Source organism: Leopardus geoffroyi, chromosome A1 (assembly GCF_018350155.1).
Source record: "Leopardus geoffroyi isolate Oge1 chromosome A1, O.geoffroyi_Oge1_pat1.0, whole genome shotgun sequence".
Classification (NCBI taxonomy): Eukaryota; Metazoa; Chordata; class Mammalia; order Carnivora; family Felidae; genus Leopardus; species Leopardus geoffroyi.
This window is the reverse complement of record NC_059326.1, coordinates 71593064-71616500: the sequence shown is the minus strand read 5'-3', so window position 1 is coordinate 71616500 and position 23437 is coordinate 71593064. Positions and strand designations below refer to the sequence as shown.

The window sequence follows — 23437 nt, the reverse complement described above, 5'->3', positions numbered from 1 at the left end:
AGCAAATGAAAATAAATGAATGTGGCTATATTCTGGTAAAACTGTATGTGTGGATCCTGAAATTTGAATCTCATATACTTTCCATGTGTCATGAAGCATTATTCTTCTTTTTTTAAAAAAAAAAATTTTTTTTAATGTTTATTTATTTTTGAGACAGAGAGAGACAGAGCATGAATGGGGGAGGGGCAGAGAGAGAGGGAGACACAGAATCGGAAGCAGGCTCCAGGCTCTGAGCCATCAGCCCAGAGCCTGACGCGGGGCTCGAACTCACGAGCCGTGAGATCGTGACCTGAGCCAAAGTCGGACGCTCAACCAACTGAGCCACCCAGGTGCCCCTGTTCTTTTAATTTTTTCCAAACATTTAAAAATGAAATAACCACACAACTTGTGAGCCATACAAAAACAGGTAGTGGGCTGGCTTTGGCCGACTCCTGGTCTAAGCCATCAGCACCTCTCACCTCCATGACTACAATGTCATAAAAATGATTGTCCTACCTCTGCCACTGGTCCCCTGTGGTCCATCGTCCCCAGAGCAGTGATTTTAAATCACATCACATCATTCCTCTACTCAAAACCCTTCAAAAGCTTCACAGTTGGAACTGAATAAAACCCAAACTCTTTGGCCTACGAAGGCTCTATATGGTCTAGTTCCTGCTTCCTTCTTGCACTCTCCTAAGCTACACTCAAGATGCTGGTCTTCCCTCAGGCCTCTGCAAAGACCAAGTTTGTTCCTGTCTCAGGGCCTTTGCATTTACCATTTCTGCTACTTGGGACTTTCACACTTTTCATTTTTGCATGGTTGCCTCCCTTGTCCTCAAAGGTCTTCACTCAATGTTAGCTATTCAGAAACTTTCTTACTTTTTTTCCTTTCTAAAAAAATTTTTAATGTTTATTTATTTTTGAGAGAGGAATAGTGTGCAGGGGAGGGGCAGAGAGAGAGGGAGACACAGAATCTGAATCAGGCTCCAGGCTCTGAGCTGTCAGCACAGAGCCTGACATGGTGCTTGAACTCACAAACTGCCGAGATCATGACCTGAGGCAAAGTCAGACTTAACTGACTGAGTCACCCAGGTGCTCCAGGAAATGATTTTCTAACCACCCTACCTCCTCTACATACTTTCTGTGAATGATCCTGTTTCAGAGCCTTTATCGACCTTCTTAGTACACTAATTACGTTATTTATGTGTTTACATATTTGGTATCTACATCCCCCTGTAGTAAATGTTGTACATGTTGTGAGGGGGACGATGACAGGAGGAAGAGAGAGAAAAAAGGAAGTGCCCAAATCTGATACAGCTCAGCAATAAGGACTGATAAAATGAAACATAGGGAAAAAAAATTTCATCCACACCGAGATTGATCTCTGTACACAAAAGAGGAATATAGAATTTTCCCACAGTTTACAATTAAGACAATTAGGTTTTAGAGTTCACCAAGAACAAAGTATCAGACCTTACAAACAGTCTGAGGCATGCCAAAACAAATAGGAACGGACCATTTGATTAGCTAATAACAAAAAGTAGAATAAAATAAAAATTAAGACTTTTATTTTCATGAAATATATTCCATCCCTATTAAAATACTTTCTCCAAGTTTTTATTTTACCCTTTCTCCTATTTTAAGTGGTACTTCATAGCTAGATAAAAATTTCCTTCTGTTCTTATATTGATACTCTGCTCCAACATTTACAAAATACACACCTTTTTGTTTCTTTAAAGAAAAGAATATTTAAGAAGACTTTGATTATCAAAATGACTTCAACATTTGTGAGAACCAAATTCATACAAATTATCAAGGCTGTTTGTTCACTCAAAAAAGGCAAAACATTCACAAAATAACAAATGTTCCAAAAATATCTCCCTGGTATAATAAAATCAGAAGCAATTTCACCTTTAAAAGTAATCTCACTGAATGGTAAGAGGAAGAAATAGTAATAGTTTTCTTTTCCCCTCACTGATTTCCAACATGATAATATGTTGTAAAGGCCATTACTGGGGGATTTGTCTTATCGGTCTCCAGTGTGGCTGCCTGTATTATTTTCCACATTTACTACAATCAGTGTTTATACTACTGAAAATTCTCTTCTTCTGGCAGCTACTAAAATATAATTTTCTAGTAAACAGACAGTAGAGGAGAAAAAGAATACGTGAGGGGAGTGGGGGAAGATTCAGAACGACATTTTCCCATTATAGTAAATATTTAAAAGCAACTCCAAATCATAATGCCACTAGAGACAAAAAAAAAAAACACAAAACAAACAAACAAAAAAAAACCCAAAACAAAACAAAACAAAACAAAAAAACACTAAGCTTCTAAGACTACATTTCAAAAGCAGGTAAATGTGTCAAAATTAATATTTTAAATTATAGTTGTAAATACATCCCAGCTGTTAAATTGTGATTAAATTTTTTGAAGCATAGTGAAAGGAGTTATTTCTGTTCTCCTGGCAGGCTTGTTTCTAAGATGTGTAATTGTAATTGATGTTTTCAGGAGTGTGAAAAGGAGATGGTTAATGATTACTCTCTTATTTCCTACTTCTTTGGAAAAAAAATACCAACCTCCACTTATTCTAGGTTATATATTTATATATCCTATACATCCTGAATAGATGGTTCCATATTACATTTGGTAACTCTAGAGTAATCACGTGTATAGTACAAAATAACAGCTAATTACTTCTAAGGGGATGGGGAGAAACATCTAAAACCCATGGAAAACATTTATTTTGGGACTAAAAACATAAGGTGATCACTTCCAAATCCACTTTTTTTGGTACTGGCAAAGTATAAGCAAACAAGGAAGCCCCTTCATTTAATTTTCTAATTAAAATATCATTAAAATATTTACTTTAGCATCTATATTCATTTATATAGCATCTGTATACATTTACACATTTATTGTAACCCAAGTTTGTTCCCAGAGGTTGTTACTTTCATCTAAAAAAAAACAAAAAAAGAAAACAGCTTATTTTTAACTTTCCTTACTCAAAGAGGTACGAGGATCAATTCATTTTCTTTGAAAAAAGAAAGTTAAGTTTAAAATTTTTAATTCTATTCAAACTCTGCACAAGCATTTGCAAGCACATGTACCACAGATAGTTATTCAATCTGCGAACACAATTAGAGCCGTTCCTTCAGGTTCATGTAATTATATCATATTCTGTATTACACAGGCCCACTGAGCATTTTAAGTTATCATGTCATGTAATCTATTTAACACTGCAATCAATTCACAAATAATCCATTTAATCTGGCATTCTGTAGTAAATAACATGACATTCGTGTGACACTATTCCAAATGTGTCTGCTTTAACATAGAAAATTAGTTCCACTTAGTTGAGTATCAATGACCTATTCAATGTAGAATGTGCTAGTGCTGCAGTCAGCTTTCTCCTGTTCTTTATCATAAATTTATCTTCTCTTGAAAATATTTAAGCAAGAATATGAGAAATTAAAAAAAAAAAAAGCCTTCAAAGGTACATCATGAATAGCTTCACATCACACAAACGCAGAGATTGTTAGACCTTAGCGGGATCTCAAGACATTTTCAAAAGTATTTAGCTCCTCTTCAGGCCTGTAGACAACCTGCTGTGAGCAGGTGGAGAGAAGAAATCATGCCACACAAAGAAACAGGCCAATACCAGTTAGTCGGCAGCTCTGCTCCCAAATGTTCAAACAACGCGACTACGCAAAACGAAAATCTTGTATGTAAAATGCTAACGAGAAACAACACATTAAATCCCAGACAAATTACACTGTAAGAAATGGAAGACTATTTGAGTTGTTCAAAGTAAAACTGAAGAGCCTCTTTGGAGGTTAAAAAGAATGCTTTATAGGAAGAGAGTATATTCACAGAAATTAAAAAAAAAAAAGTTCTATTTGATCAGCATGTTCCACACTACGAGATGCTACGGTGTATGGAGAAATTACAGTGAGTTCAACATGTGCAGAACACTGCGTTATCTTTTGTTTCAACACTTAATTGTATGCTGCAGACAGGATATCATTCCGCTTATTAAAAACAGTCCTAAATTTTGCTAAACTTCTAAGTTAAAAGGTGAAAAGTTTGTCAACTAGAGAAGAAATTCGTCTTCTGTTTAAAAAATGAAGTTAGTTCATCTCCTCTTAATTTTAAATGATAAAAACCAAAACTGCGGTGGACACACAGGGGAGTGCGTAAAAACCAGTACGTTTTGTCTTCTATGAGCACTCTCATTTAGGAAAAGTTTTGTGAGCCATCTAACCCGTAACTGCTAGCCACACTTGGCTACTGGGGCCCTGGAATGTGACCAGTGCAAGTGAGAAACTACATTTTCCATTTTAATTAATATTAAGTAATTTAAATACAGAAGCTGTGGAACCTATTTTTCTTTACACACAACATTCTGGTAGGGCCACATTTCACATTCATCATTCTGTTGCTTAAGATATTATTGGTATATTAGCATACGTATTTCAGGCATAGGTGTTGTTTCTGATATCACATTAATAATTTTCTTTAGATAATTTCATGTTGAGACGCTAACATTTTGGATATATGGAGTTAAACAAAATGGATTAGTGAAATGAATCTCACTTGTTTTTACTTTCTTGATGTGGCTACTAAGAAATTTAAAATTGCATATATGGCTTAACAGATTTTATTGGACAATGCTGCTTCACTCTATAATTTTTTAAATCAGTAATTTGGAATTACTAGAGATTTGGAATTACTCTCATACTAATGAGACTTTATCTTCCTATAGTCAAAATAAGAAATGATTGTAGGTCCTCAGATTATACCATTAAGATCTACTTTATAAACATTATTACTGACGGACTCTACATCTACAATGGGGAACTAGTAGGAAAACACTGGTACATACCCAACATAAGAAAAAAGAGAATTACAAAATGCTATCATTTTATTTCCCTTGAATGATGTTCTTTGAGGAAAACTTGGCTTACTTATTAGATGAAGAAATAGATTAAAAACCTATAAAAATTCTAGAGGACCTATAAGTATCTCCAAGAGTTTTTTAATGCTTATATCCTCGATTCTTCAGCATAAATTACTTCATTTCAAAATACAGGACCTCCTCTTCCTCCTTTTGGATACATGCATCACTAGCTATATACTTAAAGCTATTAATAATGATTAGAACTTCTGTCCAAAAATAGGATTTTCTAAACATCAGAAGAGAAAAAGCAGCCGCGTGGGTAACTGAAGAGCTTGTGCAGCACACTTAACTGAACAATGGGTCATTAGTGATGCTGGGTAAGATACAGCTCAAGCAATGTGCCAATGTTCGCATTCTCCTCATAGAGACAGGGGAAATCAGGAACAGTCTGAGGTGAACCTTTACTATACCTATAGATACCTATCAACAGGTGGTACTGTTGGCCTTAAACAGCTTAGGAAAATAGGAAATATGTTTGCTTGATTGGAAAGAAACTCACTTGGTAAGCATGATACTTTTGTGGGCAGACCCTTGGGAGCCCTCGTTTGTCTTTGAATTCACAAATACTATGTGATTCCATATCTATGGGGATCAAGCTGCCATGTTATCTAATAGAGTACAGATTCTGCAAATGTTGGAAAGTAAAGAACTAAAGAGAATTGATAAAACAGCTAAGAAGGCTATCCTATGAACATAGCTTAATTTGATAAAGTCTTAGAAGAAATAAAATCTAAATCTTAAAAGTATAGATAAGACAGAGTTATTTCTGAAATTATAAAATGCAAGATAACTATCCATGCATTCATCCACTCATCCTTTCCTCCAGCTAATGAGCCGTTCTTCACATGTGCCAGGAATTCAGTATGGCAGTGGGAATTGAAGGTCAAATCAAAACTGAAAATTCTGATCAATTAAAGGAAGTTAGTAACCTATGAAATTCATTTTCCAAATGAGAGTACATGCCAAAATACAATTTTTTTTAAAGGAATTAATAGATAATATCAAGTTCCTGAGGCTTACCTCAGGAAAGTCAGGAAAGTCAAAAGATAATGTGATATGATTAGATTTGATTGGATGAATAGGGAGCTAACTCTTAAAGCAAAGGTATGCTTCCTCCCCAACTACTTTATCATTTAATCAGATGAAGTTGTTAACTGCTACTTTTCACGTAGTCACAGGGATTCAATAATAAAACTAGACAGAGGGGCACCTGGGTGGCTCAGTCAGTTAAGCATGTGACTTCAGCTTAGGTCATGATCTCATGGTTTGCGGGTTCAAGCCCCACATTGGGCTCTGTGCTAACATCACGGAGCCTGCCTTGGATTCTCTCCCCCACACTCTCTCTCTCAAAAATAAATAAAATTAAATTAAAATAAAATAGGTGCTAAGTACTCACATATTCTTGAATAAGACTGGCTACACCAAGTAGACTGGTGTACTAGACTGGCTACACCAAGTAGAACATGCTAGGAAACCACAAAACCAACAATTGCCCATCTCCCACCTCAAGAGAATATGAAAGAAATTTAAAAATTGTTTGAAGTTAAATTCTTAAGCTAAGAACTAAAGGTTGAACATTTTAAGCTATGTGAAAGGGATTTTATGAGAATCCCTTGGTTTTCCATGTATCTCCTGGATTTTGAGGGGTATCTAGGTAAGATCAGCAATTGTTTTAGTGACAAAACAGGAAGAGAAGAGTATAGTGAGGCATCGATTTGACTATTTCTTGTGGTCTAGACGTGGATTGTACAAGAAGACTAAGGCTGAGTCGTTATGAGAGAACCTGCTCAGCAGAAAAATCTAGAGGGATAGGAATCAGGAGGCTAAAGACAGCTGGAAAAGACAGAGCACACTTTAAGGGTTCTACAGGTGAGAAATTCCCCCAAATCCACAAAAGTGTCCTTGAGGACACCAGCCAAGTGTCCAACTTTGGATGTTTGACATGCCTCCAAAGTAACGAGTGCCAGGTTACATTAGCCTAGGTCAACCTAGTTCTTCCTGCCATGTTCCTCTCTTCTTTACCCCAGAATGAAACTTTGGACAGACCTCAGATGGCAAACAAGAAGTGAGAGAGGATATAAAGCAAGAGGGAAAAAAGCAACACTCTCATTTTCCCTATAAAATTTCTGTCTGAGGTGGAAATGAGATCAGGAGGAGAGGTTTTAACAGTTTTGACATTACAATGAACTAGATTTTTATTTATTTTTTTAAATGTTTATTTTTTTGAGAGAGAGAATGAGCAGGGGAGGGACAAAGAAAGAGGGGGCAGAAGATCTGAAGCAGGCTCTGTACTGACAGTAGAGAGCCTGACACAGCGCTCAAACTCACAAACCACAAGATCACGACCTGAGCTGAAGTCAGATACTAAACCAAATGAGCCACCCAGGTGCCCCTGAACTAGACTTTTAAACACCTCCTCTCCCAAACAGAATACTGCTTGCCTATTCCCTGGTAGCAACTATACAACTGAGAACTGTATGTGATTTTATGCAGGGGCGGAAAGAACAGGCTGAGAAAGTGAGTTTAAAGGAAGAGTTGTAAAAAAGTTCCTTTTATTGGGGGCGCCTGAGTGGCTCAGTAGGTTAAGCCTCAAACTCTTGATTTCAGCTCAGGTCATGATCTCATGGTTTGTGAATTCGAGCCCCACATTGGGTTTTGTGCTGACAGTACAGAGCCTACTTGGGATTCTCACTCTCCCTCTTTCTCTGCCTCTCCCCTGCTTGTTCTCTCTCCCTCTCAAAAAATAAACCAAAAAAAAAAAAAAAAAAAAAAAAAGTTCCTTCTATTTGCCCTGACAAAGTTTCATTTGTGCAGCAAAGCAGTTATGCGGTAAAACAGATAAAAAGAAAGACAAATATTAGGAAGTACTCAGAATGTTTTCTCAATAACTATCTAAATAAATTTTGTTCTACAATGAGGTACTACCACTTCACACCCATTAGGGTAAGTTTATAAGAGAACAATAAAACCACCAGAAAAGAACAAGTGCTGGTGAAAAGGTGCAGAAATTGGAATCCTTGTGCATTACTGTAGAAATGTAAAATGGTGCAACTGCTGTAGAAAACAGCACAGTGGTTCTTTAAAAAGGTTAAACACAGAATTACTACATGAGCCACTAACAGAGGATCGGGATTCACAAAATATGAACTTTTATGAATCATTAAGTAAAAGATGAATGCTCCAATAAAAAGAAAAAATGGGCAAAAGCCATGAACAGGCAGTTTGCAGAAAGGAAAACAGGACTGACAATAAATACATTTTTTAAATGCTCATTGTCATTACCAACCTATTATACATTAAAACCACAAAAAGATAACTTAAGTAGTCTGGATATCAAGGGTTACCTAGGATGTGAAGCAAAATTGTTAAAGGAACAGATTCCTGGGTTCAAATTTTGGCTCCTCCATTTATTAGCAGAATGCCTTGGGTGAGCAATTCAGTTTCTATAGGCCTCAAGTTTCCCTAACCTCAAAATGCAGGGTAATACTAGTACACTAGATTGGTGTGAGGATTAAATACTTTGATACAGATGAGGTATTATAGGAGAGTCAGTGCCTAACATAGTAAATATACAATAAGGTTTTATTATTATTCATGTTATTGATAGCAGCAGCACTGTTGGTAGACATATACATTGGTACAGCCATACAGGAAAAACCATTTGGCATTACTATGTAGGATTAAGAATTCATGGTCCTTACAAGCCAACTGTTCTATTGGCTGGCATACTCCTTGGAGAAATGATTTCAAGAGGAAACATAGAAATGTTCAGAGAAGCAGTGTTTGTTCTAAAAACAAAATAAGTAACACAAATATCTACTTAGGGGAGAAAGAATAAATTGTGGTATATTAATAGGACTTACACAGCATGGAAATAAATAAAACTACATACATCCAGATGATCAATCTCACAAACCAAATACTGGAGGAGAAAGCAACTCACAGAAGCACAGAGAAATATGGTGCTACACAATATACTGTTTACAGTTGTACGTATATATAACATCCTTAAAGAAAAGGAAGGGAGAGATACATTTAAAAACTGGGATTGTGGTTATCTCTTGGGGCAGGAGGAAGGATTTTAAGTAAGGAGGAATGCAGAGGAAAGTCAGTAATATTGGTAATTTTTTTTCCTTTTTTAATCTAGATGGTAAGTAATGTTTTTGTTGTGTTTTTCTTTAGATTTTATATAGATCAATACATATTTGTGTATATAAAATATTTAATAAAAAAAAGTTTAAATGCAGGCACAAAAATCTAGGGGGGGGGGGGAACCTCCAGCCATTATTACTGTAAAATCACTTGAAAATCACCTGTGATAATATCCATCCTAGTTCTTCTTTGAAACTCATAGCCACATTTTCATAGCTATCTATTTGAAGGTATTGAGCTGAAGTCTTGAGGAACTCAGCCCAAGAAGTCAGCACAGAGAAAAGGGAGTTGGGCACAAATCCTGAAGGTCTGCCCAGGCTTAAGGCAGGTGGAGGACAAATCCACAAAGAACACTGTGAAGGGGCGCCTGGGTGGCGCAGTCGGTTAAGCGTCCGACTGCAGCCAGGTCACGATCTCGCGGTCCGTGAGTTCGAGCCCCGTGTCGGGCTCTGGGCTGATGGCTCAGAGCCTGGAGCCTGCTTCCGGTTCTGTGTCTCCCTCTCTCTCTGCCCCTCCCCCGTTCATGCTCTGTCTCTCTCTGTCCCAAAAATAGATAAACGTTGAAAAAAAAAAAAAAAAAAAAAAAACACTGTGAAGCCATCATTCATTCTCCTGTCATTTCAAATCCCTTCCCCACACAATGCTCTGAACAGCTAACATTCTGAGACAAGATGATTTCCCTCCTCTGTTTCTGAAATGCATCCTAACTTCTCTCTTTGTGTCCAGTCTCATTCTCCTCCCATCCTGTCTCCACAATGCAACTTGAACCAAGCTCTTCCTAAACTCCCAATCCTCTCCACAGCATCACTTCGTTTGTGAACACTCGTCCACGAGTCCCACCGGCCAAGGGTGAAGCAGTGGCCTCATTATGTAATTAGCAAGGCTTCCAATGACTTGGTTCCTACTCACTTCACTTTTGCTCCTCACACCCAGCTTATTCTCTGATTGCAAGGGTTTAAAGCAATGGTTCTCAGACTGCTTTCCCCAGACTAGCAGCATCAGCATTACCTGGGAACTTACTAGAAATGCACACTTAGCCCAGGCCTACTAAATGGGAGTAAACTCTGGGGTGGGTCCAACCATCTGAGTTTTAACAAGCCTTCCAGGTGATTCTGAAGCACACCTAAGTTTGAACATATTGGCTTAAAGCATGAAGGAAAGGTACATTATTATCTGAAGAACTCTGATGGAGACAATCAAAAAGTACTATATAGCACAGTGGTTAGAAGGTTAGAAGCTCACACTCTGGGGTCCCAGCGCCAGGGTTCAAATTTCTGCTTAGCTTCTTCCTAGCTTTGTAACCACAGAGAAGTTGCTTAGCTTGCTTCAGTAAAGTGTAATGCTTAACAGCACAGGTCCTACAGCAAGCCTGCCTGGCTCTACCTCCTATCAGCCTCGTGACCTTGAGGTCACTTACTTTTCTCTGAGCCTCAGCTGCCTCATATACAAAAGTATAAATAATAGTACCCACTTCATACAGTTGCTGTGAAGATGATATGAATACATGAAATGCATTCAGAACTGTGCCTGATACACAGTAAGTACTGTGTATTACTTACCCTCATTATGTTATTAATTTCATGGGAACCACGTTATAGAGATAAAGAGAGTCAACAGTGAATGTTAATGTCCATAAAGAGTGAATAAAATCCATCTATTCTGGAAAGGAAAACTTTCCTCAGCATTTTTTAGGTCAATGAGTTTGTTTGGTTTTTATCCAGTCTACCATTTACCTCTCTGAATGAATTTATTTCCTTCTGATGAAATGGTACTTAACTAGATGCAACACCCTTCTCCAGAGTCAGGGGGGTCTACGTGAGGGGTCATTTATTTCACATCAATTTTTTTTAATTTATATTTATTTTTGAGAGAGAGAAAGAGACAGAGCATGAGTAGGGGAGGGGCAGAGAGAGAGGGAGACACAGAATCGGAAGCAGGCTCCAGGCTCTCAGCTGTCAGCACAGAGCCCAACGCGGGGCTCGAACTCACTAACAGTGAGATCATGACCTGAGCTGAAGTCAGATGTTTAACCAACTGAGCCACCCAGAAGCCCCTAATTTTTTTTTTGTTTAAGCAAAGAACTTACAAGAATGACAAGGATTTACTGAACAGTATCCCTATGATAGGGAAAATATTTCTGGGAATTATTCTAAATACATATCCAGTATTAATTTAGCTAGAAACTCTACATATAAAAGTGCCATCAGGCTACCTATCTGCACAGTCATTGAGAAGGAAGCTGAAAATATGATACACTAATTTGGGTAGTAGGAATTTGTATCTCTCTACTGGCAGGTCATATTATGTCCCCTGACCAGAAAATGCTGCCTGGCCACAGCACATTCAGGGCAGAGCATATTCTATTAAACATAAACAAATGTCACAAAACCATGTTTTCTGAAAACACAATGAATGGATCTAGGTAGTGTGACATTATGCAGTGATATTTTTTCCAAGGGTCTCAAAGTATTTCACCTCATAATGAGAATATGAAAGAAAATATGAGAGAATAAATATACTGGGGCAAGCCAGAAAACCAAAGCCAAAATATACGACTCGGTCCTGAGCATTCAATGTTTCTTAGAACCATAAAGATAATCTACCAATTAAGCCTGGCTTATAAATTAGTTTAGTCATTAAACATTTACCAGGAAGTTTCTAGACTACCTCTGTCTCTAATAGAGATATATGTGAATCTGGTATAGAGAAGTCTTGAACTGTGATTCTCTTGACTTCTCTAGGTTTTAAAAATCAGTTTCCTGTATAAAATCAAGTTAAGGGAACACAAAAATATTTTTGTAAAAAACAACAACAAAAAGAATGAGCGTTTAATACTGTGGGGTGGGGGTGGGGGTCTGGATTTTTATCTGCATGTGATCGTCACATGTTACGTGGAGGTCTTTGTTTTGTTTTCCCTGGAACCCTCCCCCTCAACTAGGAGGTGAGCTGCAGGAATTCTGGCAGCACCTCCCTTCGTAGCTTCTACTTCAATACGGAAGCCACCGATAGCAAAGAATATTCAGTCAACTCTGGATTTCAAGTCATTTCCTCAATGTAAGAGATTGTATTTTGCAGGGAAAAGAAAGGTTAACATGTTAAGATCACTGAATTTTTAAAAGGCATCAAGGTGTTCTGGCAAGTCCATCTGAACAGCTCACATTTCTGCTGATGGAACAGTACACAATCTCAGTCACACAGAAAAGGAAGGTAACAAAGTCATATTTTATAACTAAAAACCCACAATGGCAACAAAAATGCTACCTTCCCATGTTTTTAGAAAAACACGCAGGATGCTCTATGTACAACAGTAATAATACACTTACACTCCTGGATTGCCTGAAAAAAAGAAAACATCCATTCCTCAGAATAAGACTTGCTTCAAGATCCCCTCAAGAACGAAACAATGTTTTCAACTATGGAATGTATGAGACAGGATAAAATGCAGCCTCTCCCAGCCACTTCTGTCAGTGTTAACCACCCAGGTGCTGGTAAGGATTTTGGACTTGACGGACCCCTCAAAGTAAATCATCAGAACATTTACCTGCACCGTCCTCGGAGTGCCATCAACGCTGACAGACAATAAGGGTGAAGCCAGGTTCCACGTGCTGGTCACATTTAGTTTCGACCCATCAACTTCCACCTGTTGTGACACCAAATAAGACTGTTACCATGAAGAAAGACAGAAAACTGATCTCAAGTTCACTGCCGCATACAAAGCAGCAGCCACTTTAAACAGATGGCTCCCAACAGCCTGTCATGTTTACTGCTCCCGCCATGAGAGACAGGGTCCAACAGGAGTCTTCTTAGCTGTCTCTGGGGAGAGGTGAAGGACCTGGGCACAGCTGCCTCTGGGTACTGAGGTTTCCAGTGATTTCCAGTAAGTAACAAACAGCCTTCTCACTCTAAACCTATCTGGACATGCTACATTTACTGCAATTAGACAAGTAATGCATATAAATTCCAGTGACATTTTGCAACCCACACATCAGGGCTTGCATATAATATCCTCTCCAAGGACCAAGAAAGAACTTTTTCTGTGTTAATTTTAATGAAGGACTGTGCATTGTGATTTTAATTAAACAGAAGCTTTAATTAGGCAAAATTCTTTGGTGTTGAATATTAAAAGTCCATTTGAACTTTGCAAAAGTTGTCATATTTTTGTCAATCTTAAATGACTAATTTCACCAAGTCATCACTTATGAAGATGAAAAAAAAAACCCCTATCTTTTAAAACAGATACTTTTAAGAGAAAAAATCTAATTTCCAAATAAATAATATAAAAGTGAGAGAAAACAAGCAAAGCTAAAATAAAAAGTACTGTTAGTTTCTTTCTTTCTTTCACTCACTGATTCCCTAAGTCTTGTATGGGAGAGCTAAGAGAAAATAACAGTATTATGTCCACAGTAAACCACATAAGGAAGGGATATTTAAGTTTCAAAATAAAACTGTAGCAAAGTCAAGACACAAGATCCCTAACAATTCCCTCTCTCTCTCTCAATTCTCTTAAAAGATACTTATTATAATAAAAGACACACAGATATTTTTTAGAAGAATAACTGTATCCATATACATCTATACAGACTTTCTGTTTATCTATTTCCACAATAGTGTGGTCATACAGTCTAGAAGCAAAGACATGCTATTGGCTACATAATGAAATGTCAGCTGGACATACATTATGCACTTGCTTGTTTCTGGGTTCAGGGGCCTTCGGGTCCATACAGCACATTTCAGTAACTGGGAAGAAGGAACGACGGCTTGGGTCTCACCTGACATTACTATTTGACTAAGTTAGAGCTGCTTACCACGCTGGAGTATTTAACCTGTCTGAACTTTAGTTGCCAAACTATAATATGGTAAAACTCTATCTGAAAGGGTGCTGTAATATTTTTTTAATTTTTTAATGTTTATTTAGTTTTGAGAGAGAGAGACAGAGTGCAAGCAGGAGAGAGAGAGAGAGAGACAGAGAATCTGAAGCAGGCTCCAGGATCTGAGCTGTCAGGTTGCTGTAATATTTAAAAAATTAACATAAAACAGTCTCTACCGATATTCCTACTATAGTAGGTCCTAAACATTTTTTCCCTTTTCCTGTTTCTAATGGTTCCACTTTCCTTAAATGGGTTTTAAAAATAAGGTCAGATATCATGCTATCTCATAAATTATGTACTATTAAAAAGCAGGTGATAAAGATCTGTGAAGCAGAAAGACTATAGTTTTGAGAAGAGCAACATTTCAAAATTATCTATTTAGATAATTAGCCATTAACTGCCTGGGTGGCTCAGTCTGTTAAGCATCTGACTTTGACCTAGGTCATGATCTCATCATTCCCAAGTTCGAGTCCTGCATCCAGCTCTGCGCTGACAGCTCAGAGACTGGAGCCTGTTTCAGATTCTGGGTCTCCCTCTCTCTCTCTGCCCCTCCCCCACTCTCACTCTCTTTCTCAAAAATAAATAAAACATTAAAAAAATAAAATAATCTATTTAGCACTTCTTCCTGAATTAAATATCTCCTTATGTAATGGAAGAGTTCCAAAAGAAGCTCCCAAAAGATAGTTTTACAAATATTAAGTGCTAAAAATACCTTTTAAAACTGAGAAAAATATTTGCTTTGACATGATTCCTAAATTTAAGAGGTTAAAAAAGGTCAGAGTTCAATTATAAAAGTTTTATTTGTTAAAATGGAAAGTTAGAGGCTGTAAGGAAAGATTTTTTTAATGACAGGCATTTACAATTTGTATTTGATACTAATTTTAAGTCAATAGGGGTGACAGAATGAAACTGTAATTGTCATCTTTAGGGGTTCTCACAGAAAATAACCTAACATACTCAAATCATGCAGAAGAGGAATCACTTTACCACAGACTAAAGTAAACTATTTTATGACTGGTTAAACAAAATGTGACATATCCATATAACAGAATATCATTTGATAATAAAAAGGAATGAAATGCTGATACATGCTACTACATGGATGAATCTTGAAAACATGCTAATTGAAAAGCCAGTCACAGAGGATCACAAATTATATAGTTCCATTTATAATGAAATGTCCAGAAAAGTCCATACCAACAGAAAATAAATTAGTGGTTGCCTTGAGCTAGGAGTGTGGGGATGGATGGAAGGATTGAGGGGTAACAGCAGTGGGGCAATGGCTTTCTTATTTGACATGATGAACATGTTCTAAAATTGACTGTAGTGATGGTTACACAGCTCTGGGAATATACTACAAGCCACTTAACTGTACAATTTAAATGACTAATGTGAAGTATATCTCAAAAAAGCTGTGGAAAAATAATTAACAAATGAAAACAGAAGGGAGAGGTTTTACTTTTTCAAAAGTCAGAAGCAATGTTCTGTGAGAAATTAAAGAATTAGACCTAAAAAATGGATATATATATATATATATATATATATATATATATATATATACATACACACCATGTTCATGAATTAGAAAAGTTTCAGTATTATCAAGATAGAAGTTCTCTCCCAAACTCATATATATATTCAATGTAATTCCAATCAATATCCCAGCAGGCTTTTTTTGTTTTGGTAGCTGATTCCAAAATACACAGAGAGAAAAGCAAAGGATATAAAATAGTAAAGATAATTTTGAAAAGTAACAAATTTGGAGAACTCATGCCATTTGACTTCAAGACTTCCCATTAACCTACAGTAAACAAGATCTGGTGTAAGAATAGAATGAAATGAGAGTTCAGAGACCCATACATAAATGATTGATTTAAAAAAAAAAAGTGCCAAAACATTAAATGGGGAAAGCATAATTTGTGAATAAATAGTCCTAAAACAATAAACATCCACATTCAAAAAAATAAATCCCGACCTCGATAACACAACATTAAAAAAAAAAAAAAAATCAACTCAAAACAATGAAAACTAAAGGTAAAACCTAAAATTACAAAACTTCTAGATAACAAAGAGAGAATATCTTTATAACCTTGGTCCAGGCAAAGATTTCTTAGGACACAAAAAATACAAATCTTGCAAGAAAAAATAGATGAATTAGACTTCAGCCAAAATTATAAATTTCTGTTTGAAAGACACTGTTAAGAAAAGAAAAGCTGAGCCACAAGTTGGGAGAAAATATTTGCAAAAAATATATCTGATTAAGCACTTGAATTCAAAATCTACAAAGAATTCTTTTTTTTCATGTTTATTTAGTTTTGAGAGAGAGAGAGAGAGACAGAGACAGCAGAGACAGAGGATCCCAAGTGGGTTCTGCACTGACAGCAGAGTGCCTGATGTGAGGCTCAAATTCATGAATCGTGAGATCATGACCTAAGCCAAAGTCGTAGGCTTAACCAACCAAGCCACCCAGGCACCCCAAGAATTCTCTTTTTCAACTCAATAAGAAAACCAACTGAATTTCTTTAAAAATGGGCAAGAGATTTGACCAGAGACTTCGTCAGGGAAGACAGATGGGTGACACAAGCACATCACAGGTTGGTCATTAGGAAAAAACCAAAAGTATATGAAATAGGGCTACATGGGGCGCCTGGGTGGCGCAGTCGGTTAAGCGTCCGACTTCAGCCAGGTCACGATCTCGCGGTCCGTGAGTTCGAGCCCTGCGTTGGGCTCTGGGCTGATGGCTCAGAGCCTGGAGCCTGTTTCCGATTCTGTGTCTCCCTCTCTCTCTGCCCCTCCCCCGTTCATGCTCTGTCTCTCTCTGTCCCAAAAATAAATAAACGTTGAAATAGGGCTACACACCCACTAGAATGGATAAAATGAAAAGTACTGATAATACCAAGTGCTGGCAAACCTGTGAAGCAATCGGAACTTTCATACATTGCTGGTGGGAATGCCAAATGGGAGGCCTGCTTTAGAAAACCCCAGAAAAGTAATGATACATACACACAAGGACCTGTTCGTGAATGTTCACAGAAGCTTGTTTATGATAGAATACATACAGCAAAATGTTTACATCAGCCTCAAACTGGAAAACCCCCAAAAGTCCAATGAACTAATTCATGGACAAATATGGTATATCCACACAACAGAAAATTAGCACTAAGCATCTCAAAAGCATTATGCTAAGTGAAAGGAGGCCAGTAAAAAAGGATATAATAGAACATGAGAATGGGGGCACCCAGGTGTCTCAGTCAGTTAACTGTCAAACTCTTGATTTAGGCTCAGATCACGATCTCATAGTTTGTGAGATCGAGCCCTGCATCAGGCTCCGAATTGAGCTTGGAGCCTGCTTGGGATTCTTTCTCGCCCTCTTTCTCTGCCCCTCCCCCACTTATGCACGCGTGCGCATGCTCTATCTCCCTCAAAAAATACATACATAAATAAATAAATAAAGGGGAGGAGTGAGATTCCCCCTTAAAAAAAAAAAAGAAAAAAGTACATGAGTATGATTCCATCTATAGAACATTCTGGAAAAGGCAGAAATCAGGTCAGCAGTTGCTAGGTGATATGGGTATGAAGATGAGTTTGACTGGGAAAGGGCATGAGGGAACTTTCTGGGGTGACAGAAATGTTCTAAATCTTGATTTTGGTGGTAATAATATAAGTACATAGATTTGTCAAAACTCAATAAAACCATACAATTAAAGACTAAATTTTATATTAATTATACCTCAATAAATCTGATTTTCTAAAAACAAAAGCAGAGGGAGAAAACCGAAAGTGGTATTTCTGAACTACCTTTATCTTCCCTTACTGATAAATTAATTTCTTTCCCTGCATCCTCTGCTATTGGATGAGTGGATGTGAATGTTAACTTGGGAAGAAGAATAGAAGGAAAGTTCCTTCCAGATAGAAACATGGGGGGCTGGGGGGGGAGGCCTTTTCAAGTCCCTGTGGATTACATGAAGGAAAGATACAGAGGGAAGACGCAGATATCAGAAATCCGAGACCTCCCCATTTCCTTTTGCATGGATCCTTGGGAATAGGTAGGGGACAGCAATGGAGACAGATGGATGAAAGTATTCTGACAGGTATCAGGTACCCTAAAAATATCTGGGCTGGAGATCTACTTCTGGGATATAGTCTAGGGAAAGCTGCAGGCTTCTACTAAAGCCCAGTACTTGGTGTCACAGCAATCCTAATGTGGCTTATGAAGCAACAGCACAGCACTGATTGAGGAAGAACCTGGAAAGATGACCCAAGCACATCATGATAGGAATCCAGAAGTTTCTACCTATCTTAGTGAGATAACAAAGTCTGGGTCAAGATAAAGACAACATAGTACAAGGGACTCCATGACTGCAGGCAAACAGTACCCAGGACTATGGGTACAGAGGCCTCTTCAAGGCCAAAGAAGATGAATCATCGCCTGCCAGTACCCAGTCCAGATCCTTACAGCAAAGCCTAGTAAAGACAGTCTGGGTCTGAGCTCTCCTCCTTACCTCAATAGTTATGAGTGAGTCCAACCACATACCCAAAGGCCCCTTTTACCTGCACCTAACTCCACGCCTCAGTGGAACCTGGAAGGAAAAGAAACCTGAAATACCACAGTTTCTGAAAGATACTGCTTAAACCAAAGGAGCCCAAGATCTTATTTATTACCAAGTGTTTCCTCCCTCTCCCCCACTTAGTAAAGGTAGAGGGCTTATGAAACAGAGTACATGCGACAGACATACAGAAACGACATTTCCTTGTACACCTGGGAAGTAATGAGCATAATTTTGAAATGTTACTACACAACTGAAACAAGGAAGCTGTCAAAGCTCCAAATCACAAACTATGAAACACATCTATAAACTTTAAATGAGGGAAAAGAACATGCTGAAAACCACCACCAGCCTTCTCAGGCCTCCAGCCACAAACAGATTTCACCAAGAAGCATAATTCGGAACAGCAGATGCAAGGATTCTATTGATGCTATCATCAGATGAGTGAAATCTCAATGGCTTATACTTATAAGCTACTAGGAGAAGCAGGAAATTTGTACATTTTAATACCATAGAAATATAGGAACAGACTGAAGAATTCTTGTTACTGTGCTATGTACACAGTTTATGTGTAATTCTTTAGCCAAGGGGGACTAAAGCTGCAGATATGGGGTGGAAGTGGCATTTCACTGTTACAACACCGAGAAGCTGACATAAAGAACCCACCCTATGCCAAAAACTAATGGGAAGTGAAATGTAGGACAATGGAAATAACAGATTTGATGAGAGGGTATTATAAGCCTAATTAAAGGAAAAGCTGTGGGCTGTCCATGCTTAGACCCAACCACCTACCCCACTGCACATAAATGATGATCAGAAAATAACCAATACTGCATCTTTGCATACAGTTTGCAGAACATACTTTTATCAAGAGGAAAAGGTAAATTAAGAGCATTATAACACAAGAAGAACCACTTGAAGAAACACAGGAAGAGTTCAGATAAATAATTCTGCAAAGTCTCAAAGACGACTGTAGGAAACCTGACTCCTCTTTTAAAAAATGAGCTCAAAGAAGAAAAACAAAGGTTCAAAGAAGAGATCATACAACAACAGAAGGAAATGAAAATCAAGCTGGAAGAACTCAGAAAAAAAAATGAAGAGAAAAATAACATTATAGAGATAAAAGCTACTTTAAGAAGCAACCAAAAATAGAATCAATGTGACTAAAAAGAAAGATAAGGGCATGGAGAAATCATATAAAACAGAAAAGACTAGCAATATAAAAACAATTTATAGAGAAGACAACAGATATGAAGGAGGGAGAAATGGGATCCAAAGAATATACAAAATACTTTTTCAGAAAGGCTTACGAAGAAAAACAAATAAATGTAAATTCAAAGATACGATAGAGTAAAACTTTTCAAACTACATAAAACCTTAAATTTGTAGAATTCTGCTGTTTATGGAACTTTAAAGATAAAGAATGTTTTATGTGTTACTTAGGCAAAAATAAGAAATCACGCACAAGTAAGGAAAAACATCAGGTCAGCCTAATTGCTCGAGGGCAAAATTGAGATATAAGACCACAGAGCAGTTTGGTATAAGTACTAAAAAAGAAAATGTTGCCCCCAATTTTATACCCAGCCAAGATGTCCTTATATCACAGAAACACATCTTGTAGCCTATAAGAGAACTTAGAACCCCTTCTTTAAAAAAGGGCGTATCTATATATTGATATGAAATTTTCCCAAGAAAATACAGAATAGCATATACAGTGTGCTATCATTTGTTAAGAAAAAAAAAACCTTCGAAATGTGTGGTTTTATTATTTTTTTTAATGTAAAGAATATCTCTACACAAATATATAAGAGGAGTGGGAGGGGTTGAAGGACAGAGATAGAAGGGAGGCTTGCTTTTTACTGCAAATCTATTCACATTTTTAAGTTTTCCTCTTTATGTATATTATATACTAAAAACTTTAAAAGTGAGGATAAGTATAAGGGCCTATTCTTCCTCTCTCATAGCACCATAAAGTCAATATTTACTTTATACCTTTCACTAACAGGCACGTAACACATAGTAGCTGCTCTTTTAAAACTTCATTTTAGTTAACATAGCAATACTCATTTCAATTTCTCTGGTCATAAATTTATGGATTTCATCTACCAAACCCAATTGTACAGTGTATTTTGGACATTGTCTCTGTATCAACTCTTCCTTATCTGAAAATGAGGGACCTGAAGGAGCAACACTGAAGATCTCTTTGAGGCTAAAATTCTATGGTTTTATGGTTGCAAAGTTCTTTTTTTAAGATACATTTAGACAGTTAATTTCAGACATGGCAAATTCTAATAATTAGAAAGGGATTTTGTTTTGCTTGAGTACCTACGTTTGGGGTTGGAAGGTTTTAAGATCTTTCCCTTGACAAACAAAAGCTAACAAATTAAGTCAAATTCGGTGTGGGTATTAAAAAAACAAATAGACCAAGTGTAAAATGACAAATGACATAATATTCTGGGGCTCAAATAAAATTTCACACCTTTCAAGGCAGATAATATTGTGGACATGTTCTAGCACTATGAAAACACTAGAATAGTCTAAATTATTTTAAAACTCTATTTAAAAAACAACCCAAGGGGTGCCTGGGTGGCTCAGTCGGTTGGGCATCCGACTTCAGCTCAGGTCATGATCTCACAGTCTGTGAGTTCGAGCCCCACGTCGGGCTCTGCTGACAGCTCAGAGCCTGGAGCCTGCTTCAGGTTCTGTGTCTCCCTCTCTCTCTGCTCCTGGCCTGCTCATGCTCTCTCTCTCTCTCAAAAATAAATAAAAACATTAAAAATAAATAAAAATAAAAATAAAAAACAACCCAAAGATGCCAAATCTCAGTTTAGAAACACTAATTCAGACATAAAGATTTCATGTTTTTAGAGTAAACAGACCTAGGACTCAAGTGCACCAAATTTACATTAATTATCATATTAATTCTGATGCACACTTTTGGCAGATGACCTCCTCTTTGCTTTACCAAAATTGAAGCCACAAGACATAAGTCCTCTTATTTTTTGGCATCATCAACTATTTTCTTTCCTTTACTGAGATCTCACATACCAGCTGCTTCCTCTCCACCTTCAAGCACGTACAGGACTTCCACATTTTCACAGATGTGTACTTGACCCACTTGAACCACCAAACTTCTTCTCTCCTTTTCTCTGACAGGTTCTAGAGCAAGTACTCTGCTCCCAATTTCCTACCATGTAACTTTTTCCATTAACCTTCTACAATCTGGCTGCTAAAACTATACTCTGAAAGGCCACAAATCTTCAGCAATTGTATACTCTCTTCTTAATTCTTACTACTCTTCAGGAAGGAAGAGCACTCAAAGGAGGTGATCTTTAAGCTAAGAGCTGAAAAGTGAGTAGAAATCAGTTGGTAGCGGTGAGTGAGTGGGTGTGTAGGTGGGTGGGACTATCCAAAGGAAATATCCCAGAGGGAATCTCACGTAAAAAGAAAATCCCAGAGGCAAGAAAAAGCTTGGTTCATATGAAATCAGTGTGTGGAGCACAGAAAACAAAGGTGAGCATAGTACCCAGATAGAGGGGGAGCAGTGGGAAACACTAAAGGATTCCAATGGGAGAGTAACACCATCAATTTTTATTTTTAAAGATCAGTCTGGCTACAGCTTGAAGAATGAATCAGATGAAGCAAAAAAGAAAATGGTGACCAGGACTAGATTCTTGGCAGTGGGGAAAAGTGGGATACTCAGGAATAGTATTAACTGGAGAAGGAAAGTGAAAAGTATGAATACAGAGGTCATGAAATACAGAGGTCACTAAAGAAAAAGGAGAGGGATGAGCTTATCAGAAAAACAGCACAACTGCCACCTGGTGTTGGCTGCTCGGCCACAGTGGGCACTATGCACATGGAATGATAGGAATCTGCCCTTGGCATGTGGTTTTGCCCAGCAACGCTCATGTACTTTGCCTGATGCAGCCATTAAGAAGGTGGGTGGATGGGTTCATCCAAGTTTAGGAATGATGGAAGAATTAAAGGGGTTGAGGAAGTTAAGGGTATTTGCAAGCGAATTACTACGGCCAGGGTATCTAAGCTGGATAAAGGATGGAAAAACAAAGGTAGGATCAATGGATGGAGAGAAACTAAAAGGACTAATGGTTGTATTGAGGCAGAGAGACCATAAACTGGTTGCTAGCCTTCAAATGCAGTGAAAGGAACTTAGAGGTTGCCAAGACAGAGGGGAGGTAGTGATGAAGCCAGGTGATGTGAACTTCAAAGAACGAGGATTTTCTAAGAAGGAGGGGACTGTGGTCTAGAATGGTACTAGGGGAAAAAAACAGTCTCGCTTCCCACCTCAGAGGTGCATGTGGTATGGAAGAAAAACCACCAGGTTTCTGTGAAGGCAAGTAAGTGGCAGAATGTTCCAAGAATGTCTGGAGATACAGGGCAGTTTGTTGATAACAAAGCAAGAGATACAGAGGCTACCATGGAAAGGGTTGAGAGGAAGAGGAGAGATCATATCGAAGAGCATGGATGACTGGAGAGGCTTTCAAACAGCCCCACTTCCCTCCATCCTCACACAACCACCTTACCTGCACCTGCCACTGCCTCTCACCTGGGCTCCTGCAACAGACTAGTCAGTCTTCCACACCCCCCGACTGGTTCCCTCACTATAGTGCAGAATAGTCTCTTGTAAACATAAAGCTGATCATGTACAAAATCAGAGAGAAAGGGGAAATAAAAAGAGAGTGAGAATGACCAAATAAACGTCCTGCCAGCTTTTGAAAAGTGCAAACTCCAAAAAAGATGTGTAATACTACAATCTTGAGTATGAGAACATCATATGTCTCAGTGTTCTGGAATCATTTAAAGATTACATTCTATTTAAAGTATCTATAGTTTGGGGCACCTGGATGGCTCAGTCAGTTAAGCATCCGACTCTTGGTTTCGGCTCAGGTTATGATCTCACAGTTTCATGA

The 23437-nt window shown here is 37.8% G+C and overlaps 1 protein-coding gene across 8 annotated transcripts in view; it reads right to left on the bottom strand.

The window, feature by feature from the left end:
- The window catches only part of PCCA (propionyl-CoA carboxylase subunit alpha), a 416136-nt gene that overhangs the window by 81551 nt on the left and 311148 nt on the right, over positions 1-23437 (bottom strand). For all 8 annotated transcript variants that reach the window (XM_045481124.1, XM_045481160.1, XM_045481139.1 and 5 more), the window contains one exon: positions 12633-12731. In XM_045481124.1, the coding sequence (XP_045337080.1) occupies positions 12633-12731 (99 nt within the window). The remainder of the gene's footprint in view (positions 1-12632; positions 12732-23437) is intronic.